Raw genomic sequence first — 14,999 nt, forward strand, 5'->3', positions numbered from 1 at the left:
CACGGCACTGAGGTCTCTGATAGTGCTGTGTCGAGGGGCACCCCACCCCAGCATCTGTTTGCATTTCACGTTAACATCAGACCATAGCTAAGTATAAAAGCTGCTGTCACTGAGGGTGCACCAGGTGTGGGGGTGCACACCTGTCATTCCAGCACTGCCAGGGTAGAAGCAGGAAGGTCAGGAGAGAGTTCAGGGCCGGCCTGGGTTACATAAGACCCTATCTCCGTAAGCATCAACTTGAGGTGATGTCCATCACTAAGTATCTATGCCTAAAGAGTTTAAGTCTACAATATGAACACATCAGTAATAAGTGGGCCCCCTCCTCTATCTTGAGATGTCTATAAAACCATCCATAATTAAAAAACCACTTACAAGACTGCCCACTGGGGGCCAGAGGGATGAGTCAACGAGTGAAGGTGCTTGCTGCCAAGCCTGACAACGTGAGTTCAGTTCCCACCCTAGGACCCATGTGCTGACTTGTGCAAGTTATCCTCAGACCTCCAGACAGGCACCCTACCCAAGACAAGAATGACAAGAGGCTGCATGTGGAAGGGACTAAGTAGCTTAACACCTCCACATGAGACTGGGCTACCTCCAACTCGGGCAAAGCATCTCTTCCCACTCGCTGCCCTAGATTCCCAAGCTGTAACCCTGCTTGCCACAATACACCACTCTGACTCTGACCTCTTCCTCCCAGCCCGAGTTCTACTCTTGAAGAGTTTCAACTGAGCAAGGTGGTGGTGGTGCACGCCTTTAATCCCAGCACTCGGAGGCAGAGGCAAGCAGATCTCTGTGAGTTCAAGGCCAGCCTGGTCTACAAAGTGAGTCCAGGACAGCCAAGGCTACACAGAGAAACCTTTTCTTGAAAAACCAAAGGGTTGGGGGGGGGGAGCGCGCCTGGCAAACACTAAGTCTTCTGCAAATATTGAGCATGAGCTGAGCATGAGGGTGTGGCTGGCTGCTTTTGCCAATGGTCCTTACATAAAGGAAGGCCACGAAAGGTACACCTGGAGATAGACCTACTTGCCTTGTACCTTCAGTAATGTCAGCTGTACGTCCCACACTCCTCCACTCTGACTTCTAGGAAGCTCTACCGCTGAGTTCCCTGCTCAATCACAATAGCTTCTCCCCCGACTCCCTTCTCTGTCTGTCTGTCTGTCTGTCTGTCTGTCTCTCTCTCTCTCTCTCTCTCTCTGGTTTTTCAACACAGGGTCTCTCTGTGTAGCCTTGGCTGTCCTGGACTCGCTTTGTAGACCAGGCTGGCCTCAAACTCATAGTAATCTGCCTGCCTCTGTCTCCCAAGTGCTGGGATTAAAGGCGTGCACCACCACCACCCAGCTCTCTCTCTTTTTAAATGGTTTGTTTTTATTTTATGTGCACTGGTGTTTTGCTTTCATGTATGAGGGTGTCAGAGCCCCTGGAACTGGAGTCACATACAGGTGTGAGCTGCCATGTGGGTGCTGGGAATTGAACCCTGGTCCTCTGGAAGAGCAGCCAGTGCTCTTAACCACAGAGCCATCTCTCCAGCCCAATAGCTTCTCTGGTATAACCACCTGCCTCCCAGGTCCTGCTAAACTTGTGGTTTTGCTGCAAAGAGCGTGTGGGATTCAATAAACTTACAAAGAAGTTGAACCACACACAGGAAAACATGGGCTTCGTATGTATTTGTTACTTTTTAATTGTGATCAAACTCTCTGTGAAAAGGAAGGAAGGAGCTGGAGAGATGGATCAATGGTTAAAAGAACTTGCTGCTCTTCCAAGGACTTGAGGTCCGTTTCCAGCACCCACAGCCCGTGGTTGCCAACAACCTGTAACTCCAGCTATAGGGGTTTCGATGTCCTCACATGTGCCTGTACACACACACACACACACACACACACACACACACACACTTTTTACTATAAAAAATTAAAAACGGCCAAGTGGTGGTGGTGGTACACCCGGGAGGCAGAGGCAGGCTAATCCCTGAGTTCGAGGCCAGCCTGGTCTACAGAGTGAGTTCCAGGACAGCCAAGACTACACAGAGAAACCCTGTTTTGGAAAAAACAAAAACAAAAAATAAAAAATAAAATTTCACAGCTACTATGCTTCAGAATAACAATCTTCAATAAAATATAGGTAGGACTTAGTTGGCCATCTGGGCTCAGCTAACACACAGGACAAAGATCAGGAATCTTCTTGGGAGAATTGAAGTCATGTTCATTAATTAATTTTCTCACCTAGTTACTACCAACTGAGTTCTTATCATCTTATGCCTGGCGCTGGTCCAGGCACTGGCTTATCCTCACAGAAATAACTTGAAGCTCTCTGCTCTCACTGAACTCACCTTCCGGTCCAACTAAATTGGCCAGGGGATAGAAAGTGTTTAACTTCATTTTTCTGAGACACTGTCTCGCTACGTACCCAGGCTAGCCTCAGACTTGCAATGCTCCTACCTCAGCCAGGGCTAGGAGGATTACAGCTATGAGCCGCATGCCTAGCTAGGTTCATTTTGTTACTGGCTACTTTATAGATGGTAAACACAGAAGAAAAACACGTACTCCAAAAAAAAAAAGAAAGAAAGAAAGAAAAGAAAAACACAAACACGTACTCAACAGATAAGGCGGATGGTTTTAAACTCTTGAGCAAGGCTAAGGGTATAGCTCAAGGGTAGAGAATGTACTAGCACCTATGATCCCTGATCTCACCCCCTCAGTACCACCATGCAAACATACATAAAAATTATTTTTTGTTTTTGTTTTTGAGACAGAGGTTTCTCTGTGTAGCCCTGGCTATCCTGGAACTCATTTTGTAGACCAGGCTGGCCTCAAATACACAGAGATCCACCTGCCTCTGGCTACACAAAAATTCCTAAGCAAAGTGGTCAAGGGATGAGAAAGCGCAGCATTGGAGTGAGGCATGGTGGTGCATGCCTGTAATCCCAGCACTGCTCCGGCAGAGGACCAGGTTCAGTTCCCAGCACCCACGTGGTAGCTTACAACTATCTATAACTCCAGTTTCAAGGGATCTGACACTCTCATCTGGCTCCACCAGAACCAGGCACACACTGTGTTACACATACCTACATGCAGGCAAAACACTGATACACATAAAAATAAAAATATAGCTTTAAAACTGTTGTGGGGGAAGCCAGGTAATCCCAGCACTCAGGGAGGCAGAGGCAGGTGGATTGCTATGAGTTCGAGGCCAGCCTAGTCTACAAAGTGATTCCAGGACAGCCAAGGCTACACAGAGAAACCCTGTTTCAAAAATCCAAAACCAAACCAAAACAACAACAAAACCAAAAAAGCAAAAACAACTATTTGAGGGGAAAAGAAATCAATCTAGCAATGGATAGATCTTTGGAGAAACAGAGAATTATGAATTCCAGGCCCAGCCTGGAACATGGCTCAGTGAGTAAAGGCACTTGCTTGTTGAACCCTGGCAATCTGAGTTCGATACCTGGGATCCATGGTGGAAAGAGAGACCTGACTCTAAGAAACTGTCCTCTCACCTCCACACCTGTGCCATGGCACACAGTCACATACACGCATTATAAATGCACACACATGTATACACTAATAACAATTTTTAAAATATATTTTAATTAATCAATTTATTTATTTATACAGTGCACATTAAATCACATTATATATGGTTGTGAGGCACCATGTGGTTGCTGGGAATTGAACTCAGGACCTCTGGAAGAGCAGCCAGTGCTTCTTAACCGCTGAGCCATCTCTCCAGCTGCCCCCCCCACCCCCGCCAAAAATATTTTTTTAAAGAGGCCAATATAGAGACCAGCACATCCACCATAAGGCAATGCAATCATAGAAAAAGGATTTGAAGACCAAAATCAGACAAGACTTAATGAGGATGGAACCCCAGGACCTCCTACACAGTAGGCAAGTGCTCCAGTGCTGAGGGATAGCCCCAGTCCCCAAAAATACTGTTTTTAGGGGCCAGTGAGATGGGTCAGTGGGAAAAGGTACTTGCTGTGAAGTCTGAAGACCTGAGTTCAGTCCCCTGGAGGCACATAATGGAGAACCAACTTCACAAAGTTGTCCTTTGACTTTCACACACATGCCATGGCAGATCTCACACACACACACACACACACACACACACACACACACACACACACCAGCGAACAAACCCATGACAGGCACACTGTCTTCCATTAAGTGACATTCCCAGTCCTCAAATCGAATTATATAAGGAACCCCCTGCCACCCCACTCCCCGCCCCCGCCACTGACCTGTCCAAGTGATTCTGTGGTTTCATAAACAATCAAAAAGGCACTGAACTCTTACAGCGTACCACCTTCTTCACCAGACCACAAACCTGGGCCGGAACCCTCTACGATGCTTGGAATGTGGACCTCCCTCAGCCACACCCCAAAGGAGCCCAGCTCAATTGGCTAATGCAATCTGTGTATCCCAGGGCCTTCATCTCTGTTTGCTGTGTTGAAAACAGACCCTGGGTGACCCTCAATCATTGCATCTGCGTGCTGGGAAGGTTACCAAAAGTTTGTGTGTCCTTACCCGATCCTGTGGACCTTTATACAGACCCAGTATGCAATACACATTGTGAAGATCAAAGTCTTACAAGTTCATGGTGTTATGAACATGAACTGTCCCAGGGACAGTGTGGAGACTGAACTCTGGGAACAAGTCAGGCAGGGGAAGGCCATAGACACTGAAGCTATGGCCAGGGGTCATAAAGTCAAATGACTCAACACCACCTTCAAGTTTCACTTACAAGTAAAATGACGTACATTCCACATCCAAGGCACACCTTGTGTATTACTCTTCCTGTTATACAATCAGGCAGACAGAAGCCAAACTCTCCCAGACTAATTGCCCTACCACAGGCTCTCCTGTCCGCTCTCAGAACAGATCACTGCCAAGGTACCATAGATCAGAGTGACATCTAACTATCCTTTATCCTTCAAATGCTTTCTTGCTTTTCCTTTCTTCCTTCCCTCCATCCTTTTGTGAAACGGGGTCTTCTTTTGTTTTGTTTTGTTTTTCAAGACAGGGTTTCTCTGTGTAGCCTTGGTTGTTCTGAACTCACTTTGTAGACCAGGCTGGCCTCTAACGCACAGTGATCCGCTTGCCTCTGCCTCCCGAGTGCTGGGATTAAAAGCGTGCGCCACCACGTTCAGCTGTGAGATAGGGTCTTATGGAGCTCAGGCTAGCTTCCGACTTCCTATGTTGCTGAGGATAGTCTTGAACTCCTGATCTGCCTAGCTCCAGTTCCTGAGTGCTGGGATTTCAGGCCTGCACCTTCACCCCTGACTGGGAAGCACAGGGTTCTTAGCTATGCTATACAGAGGAGATCAGAAGGTCTCAGCTCCCAGCATGCCAATCAAAAGATAATTCTGAGACTGGCATCCACCTAAAACATATCTTAAAACTAAGATAAGTAGGCTAGTAAGATGGCTCGGTGAGTAAAGGATGCTGCCGTCAAGTCCGGCAGTAATAAAACAGAAAATAAAACATCAGGTTATCTATTATTAAATATAATTTTTGTGTGTTCATATACAGAGAATGAATAAAACTTAAATTAAAGGTGGGGGGGGGGGCTGGAGAAATGGCTCAATGGTTAAAGAGCATTGGCTATTCTTTCAGAGGTCCTGAGTTCAATTCCCAGCAACCATGGTGGCTCACAAGCATCTATACTGGGATTTGATGCCCTCTTCTGGCCTGCAGGTGTACATGCAGGCAGAGCACTGTATACATAATAATAAATAAATCTTTTTTTTTTAAAGATTGATTTTAAAAGAAGGGGGTGGGGAGTTTGATGGGGACTGGAGAGATGGCTCAACAGTTAAGGGTACTTGCTTCACATTCATCCAGAGGCCCAAGCATGGTTCCCAGAACCCATAGCAAGTGGCACATGCCACTTCTAGCATTTAATAGGCTAAAGTAAGAAGACTGTGGAGTTCAAAGCCAGCCTGGGCTACATAGTGATTCCAGGTCAGCCTCGGTTACAGCATAAGACTCCAAAACAAAAACATCAAAAGAGTACCCAGTGGGTAGAGGCGCACCTGAGTTTGATCTCTGGGTCCCACATGGTAGGAGGAGACTCTTGACTCTACAAGCTATCTTATGACTTCCACACATGTACCATGGCATATGCCACCATTCCACAAATAAATGTAATTTAAAAATTGTAACCAAACAAACAAGGGGAGGGGAGATAGCTCAGTTGATAAAATGTTTCAATTTCCAAAACCTAGCTTTAAAAAAAAAAAAAGCCAGAGCAGGGTGGTGGTGGTGACCTACACTTTCAATCCCTGTACTTGGTAGGTGGAGGCAGGTGGATCTGTCTCAAAAAACAAAGACACAGTGGTGCATACCTTTAATCCCAGCACTCACTCTGTGCATTCGATGCCAACCTTGTCTACAAAGTGAATCCAGGACAGCCAAGGCTACACAGAGAAACTGTCTTGAAGGATTTAAAAAAAAAAAAAAAAAAAAAACCTAACTAACTAACAAGCAAGCCAGAAGGTTGGTGTGTGCTTGAAAGTCCCAGCGCTGGAGAGGAGAGGCAGAGGCAGGTACATCCCTGGGACTTGCAGGGCAGCCATCCCAGCCAAATCAGACACCTTCAGGTCAATAAGATATGCTGTCTCAGAAGAAAAGCGGGATGTCACCCAAGGTTGACTTTTGGTGTGTATGTACACACACACACACACACACACACACACACACACACACACACACACCCCACACTTCATAAAATCCTCGAAGGTAGGCCCACCATGGAACCCTGGCCTCCTGCCACCCATACCTTAGGCATGCCAGAGGTGGTGTGCACTAGGACTCTTTGATGGGCTTAGGATTCCTACTGACTCAGCAGGCATCAGATGGCACTTGCTGCCTTCCCTGCCGCTCAAGGCAGCTCCCCTTGCATGCTCCACTGCTTCGGCTCTGTCCCAGGTGGCCGCTGAACACTCAGCACTACAAAAGACTTCACACCTGTCACCTCAGGCATAAACTCCTTCTGCCCTCTGTATTTAGTTTTCTGCTTGCTTTCCTCCCCAGCAAGGTTGTCAAGAGGCTGAAAGAGAGCCCACATAGACACACCCTGAGGGCCTTTTAAGTGCCATTCCCCGGGGGAACTAAGCCTGCCAAGAAGAGCAAGAAGCAACAGTAACCTTCTCCCTGGGCACGGTGGTGCACACCTGGAAGCCCATCTACTCCTGAGACTGAGGTAGGAGGATTGCTACTTGGAAGTAAGACTTTATTTAAAACAAACAAACAAAAACGCCAAGCTGTGGAAGATAGCAGCAGGAGGACCAAGGGTTCAAGGCCAGCTGCAGCTAATAGAGAGTTCAAGGTCAGCTTGAGCTGCATGAGGAGAAGGTAAATGACAAAAATAAAACTAATCAAAATAAAAAAAAATTAAGCAAGCTTCTGAGCTAATCTAGGAGGCTGACTGAACAGGGATTCTTTCCCCAACTTCACTGATGAAGAAATCAAAGCTTGGTGTATACTCATGGCTCATCCCAGCAAGTAAGTTACCTTTGACCTGGTGCTTCTGCGCTCACCACATCGAGTGCAGATTTCTGCCAAATGTCAAACAACAGAACTATACAGAAAGATAAGTTGTGCACTGAAGCCCGGGTCAAGCGAACGACCATGAGGATCCGGCACCAGGAAGCTGGTACATATCCCTGTAAAGCCAACACACGGGCAGCTGAGGCAGAAGGACTGCTACACGTATGAGGCCAGCCTGGGTTCTAGTAGTTCTTGGCCAACAACGGCTACTTAGTAAGATCTTGTTACAAGACAAACAACAGGGGCAAAACAAAACCCTTTGCAAGAGTATTTTTTGTCTCTAGATGATACGAATTATTAGTTCCTTTTACTGTAGTAAAATATGTAGTAAGACATACCAGATGCTAAGTTCTCAGTTGTGCTTTGGTTTGTTTGTTTGTTTGTTTGTTTGTTTTGGGGTTTTTTTTCTTTTTGCCTTTTGAGACAGGGTTTCTCTGTATAGCCTTGGTTATCCTATACTTGCCTTGTAGACCATGCTGGCCTTGAACTCACAGCGATCCCCTTGCCTCTGCCTCCAGAGTGCTGGGATTAAAGGCATGCGCCACCACGCCTGGCTTGGTAGAGATATATATATATATCTCAATCAGTATCTTCATGTACCAATAAAGAAAAAGGAAAGCCATGTTTCACTCTGAGGCCCAGGGGCCTAGGTAAGGCTCTTGCTGGAGCCTCTAGTATGACAAAAGGAATGACAACCGTATAAGCTTTCACAGAGGGGTGGGATCCTAAGAACTAGATTCTACATATATGTAGCTATAATTCCAGCACTGGAGAGGCAGAGGCAGGAAAACCAGGCCAGCCTGTTTGAAGATCCTGTCTCAAAACAACTAGATTTAATATTGTAATGTTGAAATGTCCCGAGGATTTAGTAAGTAAATGTTTTGCTCTTGGCAGGCGGTTCTTTTCAAACGGTCTATCTGCTAAGTACACAGAGATTTAGCTGATGAATGCAGATCCTGATTTTCAAGAAGTTAAGAAAACTTCAACTCAAAGTGGATGGCTCTATGATTTCAGGTTTCTCAGGCCACAGACATCTCCCATGGATGCTTTTTTAAACTCCTAATAACAGGATGTTGTCACCTCAGGTATCCTGGCTGCCACCAAGCCTGTGATTTCCAGGCACCAAAGTCCAATTCTGGAATTTTCTGCAGTCTCTACCTACGTCTTATTTTCTCAAGCGCCAGGTGTATGAGTAACAGAATACTATTCCATTCTCTCCAGTGCAGGCCTGTTTTCTGGCCACTTTTTGATAATGATTGAGCAATGTGCTCAATGAAACCAATTCCCATATCAAAGGGTATAAAAGTTAAGAACCACTCACTCTCCAAAGAAAGTGGAAAAACTCGCCAGAGGGTGGTGGCACACGCCTTTAATCCCGGCACTTGGGAGGCAGAGGCAGGTGGATCGCTGTGAGTTCGAGGCCAACCTGGTCTACAAAATGAGTCCAGGACAGTCAAGCCTACACAGAGAAACCCTGTCTCGAAAAAAGAAAAATAAAGAAAAAGAAAAAAGAAAAGAAAGAAAGAAAGTGGGAAAATTCTTTAAAGGGGAAGCTGTAATAACAGCAAGCCCACAGTGGTCCATACTGGGTTTACTGGTTTTAGTATCTGGGCTTTCTGAGCCATTTTCCCAATGGCAGCCAATTCAAAGGTCACCATTCAAAGGGGTTTAGAGTTTGTGTGTGGTTCATGAACCAAAGCTACAAACAGCTCCAGGAATCACTGCCCTGTATAGTAAGAACAAATCTCTGGGGTTAGACAACCACTTGGCTTATAAATAACACCCAGTTCTCAATACCACTGGCCGGGATGGCAGCCTCTTTTCTTTTCAGTTTTCCTGAGTCAGGGTCTCAATATGCAGCCCTGGATGACTTAGAACTTGCTGACCTTGAACTCAAATAATGTTCCTGCTTCAACCTCCTGAGTATTGGAACAACTCCAGGACCATCTCATGTCCCCCCTCCCAAAAGTCACAACCCTGGTCAGGCCAGGGAGCACACACCTACAATTTCTGAACTCAGGAGGCTGAGACAGGAGAATCCATCATTTCAAGGACTACAAAACAATGTGCAGGCCAACCTAGGCTGTGTAACACACACACACATACACACACACACACACACACCAACCCTAGGGGTGGGTAGCAGGACCACTAAGAAAAAACAAAAAACAAACAAAAAAAACCAAAAAACCCAGAAACTCAAAGAAGTTATGTATCCTGTCAAGGTAGCAAGACTCAAACCCAGGGCCACCCCCACCAGTTGAGTCTTCCTTTGTGTTTTCATTATTTCCCCAGCATGGCCAGGCTCAGAGCTAGCCGCTGAAGTTTTATGGTTCTACTACAAACATACACTGCTTTCACTGAAATGTTCCCGAAATCCTCAGTCCCAGTCACTAGCTTACACAATGCTGAATCGTCTTGAGAAAAAAAAAATGAGGGGGTGGGGTGGGGGGCCTGGAAGATGCACCACTCCTGCTGCCCAGCATATCTCAACCTCTCACCCAGTTGCTACCAAGAGCTCAGGGTGTCACCGCTCAAAGCGAGCGCGACAAAGGTGTGTCGCAGCCACTGTCCTGAGAGGGGGACTGCCCCAGGGATGCACTCTGGGTGACACCTCAATTGAGCCCACCTGATTTTTGCCAGGTCCTATTCTCCCTCAGGGAGCCCATTCTAATGTGAGTGGGCTTCATAAACCTGCTGTCCCAAAAGTCCCTGTCGCACAGGTGGGGAAACTGAGGCTTAGAGAGGGAACCTTGCTTTCAGCCTGAGAGAGGAATCGCGAGGACCAGATCTCCACCCGCAGATGCAAAGATCTGACCCTCAGGTGAAGGCAGCTATGGGAAAGTGTCTGGAAACGACGACCCCCTCAACACGGCCCGCGGCAGGTTAGGTCACGGTGGGAAGCGCCACCTCCGGAGAAGGGCCGAGGTGGGAAGTCTCGTCTTCCGCACAGGGTGAGACGCGCGGAGAACGGCCTAAACGACAGGAGGTGACCCGATATCATCGCGTAACCTCCCCCGAGGTCCCCCCACCCCCCCGAATCTTCACTCACCTTGCGCTCCTCGGCACCGACCAGCTCACACACCGTGCGCGACCGGGTAGATGTCTGAGGCACTGGGGCCGGACGCAAGCCCGCACCACTGAGGCGCTACCACCTCCCGGAAGGCTGAAGGGGGTGGGGCGTGGCCAGCACATCCGAGGCCCCGCCCACAAAAGCTGCGCGCGCGCTCTTGAGGCAGGACTTCATCCCTCTGCACCCCTTCTTAATCCACGCTCTTGGAACGGCCCTCGTGAGCCGCCGCCCCCTAACTCTCCTGGGGAAGGCCCCGCCCCTAAGCCGACCTCTCAGTTCCTAAGACACGCCCCTCGCCTCTCTTCTGAAAAGGCACGGGCGGCGCTCAGTTCGGTAGTTCAGTTTCTAGGCCACGCCTCTCTTCTCTCCTCAGAGAAGCCCCGCCCCCAGACCGAGCCCTGGTTCTGGGCCACGCCCCCTCTCCTCCCAAAGAAGCTCCGCCCAGTCCTGGGCTTAGTTCGGAGGTTTGGCGGCCCGCCAGCTTGGCGTTGGCAGTTTGTGCTTGCGTGACCCTGCCTTTCTCCTGACAGCAGAACTCTTGTCTCTCGGGTCACTTCTGGGTCGTGGCTGTGCGCCACCTCGTGTGGCCTCCTGCTGCCGGCCTCAGCTCACCTGTGTTCTCGTGTCTTTGTCAGCTGAAAATGGCGAGGCTGATAGAGGCACCTCTAGTCCCGGGATTCCCCCACTGGGATGTGAAAACTAGCGTGCTTAAGGGAGAAGAGTAGCTCCAGAAAAGGCGAAGCCAGCTGGGTTTGGAAATCTGGCTACCAACAGCCGTGCTTGATACCTTTCATCCCAGCACTTCGAAGATTGGAACAAGAGAATCACCCTCACCTGTAATGAGTTTGAGGCCAGCCTGAGCTACTTTTGACTGTTTAAAAAAAAAAAATCAAAAGAACAGAGAAGTATTGAAGTTAAGAATCTCAGCACAAACCGGGCATGGTGGCACACGCCTTTAATCCCAGCATTTGGGAGGCGAAGGCAGGTGGATAGAGGCCAGTCTGGTCTACAAAGTGAGTCCAGGACAGCCAAGTCTATACAGAGAAAATCTATCTTGAAAAACTAAAAAAAATAAATAAAAATAAAAGAATCCCACCTCTGGGCGGGCCTGATGGGGCTCAGCAGGGGATTGCTGTAGATTGGAGGCCAACCTGGTCTACAAAGGGAGTCTAGGACAGCCAAGGCTATACAGAGAAACCCTGTCTCAAAACAAACAAGAACTCACTTCTGCTGGGCACAGTGGCACATGCTGCCTTTAATCCTAGAGCTCACTCAGGGGAAGTAGAGGCAGGGGGATCTCTGTGAGCTCCAGGACAGCCTGGACTACAAAGCAAATACAAGACAGCCAAGACTACAGAGAGAAACCCCGTCTTGAAAAACAAAAACGGGGCTGGAGAGTTGGCTGAGCAGTAAAGAGCGCTGTCGGCTCTTCCAAAGGTCTTGAGTTCAATTCCCTGCAACCACATGGTGGCTCACAACCGTCTATAATGAGATCTGGCGCCCTCATCTGGCCGGCTAGCACACATGCAGGCAGAATTCTGTATACATAATAAATAAATACATCTTAAAACATAGAAAGACAAACAAACAAAGAGTATCCCACCTCTGTCCCCTACAGGTTTGGGGTAACAGGAACATTGAGGATTGGGTGGCAGAACCTTTGTTCCTAAGGGCAACAGTGAGTGTACTAGAAATTAGCAACTTTATAAAGTGTTCCTATTATTAGTAAAGGGTAAAGGTGCTTGCTGTTCGGCCTGACTCATTGTAGCTATGCCCAAGACAAACTGTGAAGACAAGCGTGCCTGCCACCTGCACGCTCACAAATAAGTAAATGCAATCTTAAAAAGTTGTTAAGGTTCTACTATGGTCCAGCACTGGGGAGGCAGAGGCAGGTGGATCGCTATGTGCTCAGGGTCATCTTGGTCTACATAGAGAGCACTAGGCCAAACAATTACAGTAGAACAACGTAAATAAATACATTTTACTACAAATTGCTCTTGGACCTGTGAGCAAGTTTTCTCAGAGACCTTTATCTTTATTAATTAACACATGTTCGTATGTACATTTAGTTTTATTGTTGATTTCGAGCCAGAGCCCTGTTTAGCTCAAGCTGGACTCGGACTGGCCATATAATCAAGACTGGCCTTGAACTCCTTACAGACAGGCTCCATCACAGCGGGCCTTTTCCCATGTTTAGAAATAGGGACTGGGGCTGGGGAGATGGCTCAGTGGTTAAGAGCACCGTCTGCTCTTCCAGAGGTCCTGAGTTCAATTCCCAGCAACCACTTGGTGGCTCTCAACCATCTATAACATGATCTGGTACCCACTTCTGGCATGTAAGTGTACATGCAGACAGAATACTCATATACATAAAAATAAATAAATATTGAAAAAATACACACTGTATTCTTTTTTGGTTTTTTTGCTTGTTTTTGTTTTTTGAGGCAGGGTTTCTCTGTGTAGCCCTGGCTATCCTGAAACTCTGTAGACCAGGCCAGCCTCAAACTCAGAGATGCACCTGCCTCTGCTTCCCAAGTGCTGGGATTAAAATCTTGTATCACTTCATTCAGCAAGAATTTTTTTTTCTTTTTTGGGTTTTTGAGACAGGGTAGCCCTGTGTGTAGCCCTGGCTGTCCTGGATTTGCTCTGTGGACCAGGCTGGCCTTGAATTTACAGAGACCCGCCTGCCTCAGTGCTGGGATTAAAGGCATGCATCACCACACAAGAAATTCTTAAAATAGGCAACCAACAACAAAATGGTGTAATAGTAGTAAAATTCTCCTAAAGAGATTATTACGATAGCACCCAGTGTTACACTTCCTAAGGCTTGGAAGGAACCAGTATGACACACAAATTGAATCTACCCCAAAAACAGGTTTGGCGAAGGCTACAGACTTCAGGGTGGGGCTGGCCCAGTCCAGCTAGGGAAATGAACAACAGGGAACACTACGGCAGTCCAATGGGTTGCTGCAGAATAAATCTGTATCTGATGTTCTGTGTCACCCTTTCGACATCTCCCCAGATGCCCTGTAGGTGTTAGACTTCCTACTTCCTGCTTCTGCTTTTAAGATAGAAATACATGTCTGATTGAGATGCCTTTTGTGTGTCTTTGTTTCTTTGTTTCTTCCTTTGTTTCTTTCATTCTCTTTCTTCCTTCCTTTCTTTTTTCTTCAGTGCTGGCCACTGAACCTAGAGCTTTGGACTTCTAGACAAGTATTCTATCTCCAAGTCACAGACTAGCATCTCGGGGAATTCTAGGCAAGTGATCTGCCACTGAGTCACACCCTTGGCTGCTTTTCACCTGGTTCCAGCGTACCTACATTCACATTTCACCTGGGTGAATCCAGAAGCTTCCTGACTGTCTGCTACCCATAGTTTCTCCTGTGCTCCTCGGCCACTGACATTTCTTTTGTCCATTTACTGTCCTGATCACTGCCTTGCTGGGGCCGGGGATGGGGTGGATGGGGGGGGAGTGGGGGGGTCGGGCTGGGGGCTGGGGGCTGGGGGAGGAACCTATAGGTTGGATACATACCTCTCACTAATATACACTCACATTCTCTATGGATAAATTTTTAATTTTATTTTATTTTTGGTTTTTTTGAGACAGGGTTTCTCTGTGTAGCTTTGGCAGTCCTAGACTTGCTTTGTAGACCAGGCTGGCCTACAACTCACAGGCGATCCCCTGCCTCTGCCTCCAGAGTGCTGGGATTAAAGACGTGCGCCACCACTGCCCAGCTGGATAAAATATTTTTAAGATGATATAAAAGCCAGGAGACATGGTGGTGAATAGTTATAACCCCAGCACTCCTGTGAGACAGAGGAAGGAGGATTACCAGTTCAAGTCCAGCTAGTTCCAAGCTAGTGAAGACTATATAGCAAGATCTTGTCTCAAAAAGAAAAGGAGGGCCGGGCGTGGTGGCGCACGCCTTTAATCCCAGCACTCGGGAGGCAGAGTTGGGCGGATCGCTGTGAGTTCGAGGCCAGCCTGGTCTACAAAGTGAGTCCAGAACAGCCAAGGCTACAAAGAGACCCTGACTCGAAAAACCAAAAAAAAAAAAAGAAAAGGAGCACTCGGGAGGCAGAGGCAGGCGGATTGCTGTGAGTTCGAGGCCAGCCTGGACTACAAAGCGAGTCTAGGACAGCCAAGACTACACAGAGAAACCCTGTCTTGAAAAACCAAAAAAACCAAAAAAAAAAAAAAAAAGGTGGACAGCTTTTTGGCCTTTTGGCTAAGATTGAGTGTAGAAAGAGAAGGAAGAAGAGGAGGAGGAGAAAAGAAATCCCATAAAAATCAAATGAGAACTGGGTGTGACGATGCACACCTGTTAGAGGCAGGAAGGGTCAGGAGTTCAAATACAGCCTGAACTACAAGAGGAACT

The 14,999-nt window shown here is 47.4% G+C and overlaps 1 protein-coding gene across 1 annotated transcript in view; it reads right to left on the minus strand.

Moving 5' to 3' along the window:
• The window catches only part of POR (cytochrome p450 oxidoreductase), a 44,055-nt gene extending 33,298 nt beyond the window's left edge, over nt 1-10,757 (minus strand). Inside the window, exon 1 of the mRNA XM_084764603.1 lies at nt 10,600-10,757. Coding sequence (XP_084620729.1) covers nt 10,600-10,742 — 143 coding nt within the window. The 5' untranslated portion in view covers nt 10,743-10,757. The remainder of the gene's footprint in view (nt 1-10,599) is intronic.
• Nucleotides 10,758-14,999: the final 4,242 nt, after the last annotated feature.

Source organism: Acomys minous (genome assembly GCF_964271855.1).
Source record: "Acomys minous genome assembly, chromosome: 16".
NCBI classification, from domain to species: domain Eukaryota; kingdom Metazoa; phylum Chordata; class Mammalia; order Rodentia; family Muridae; genus Acomys; species Acomys minous.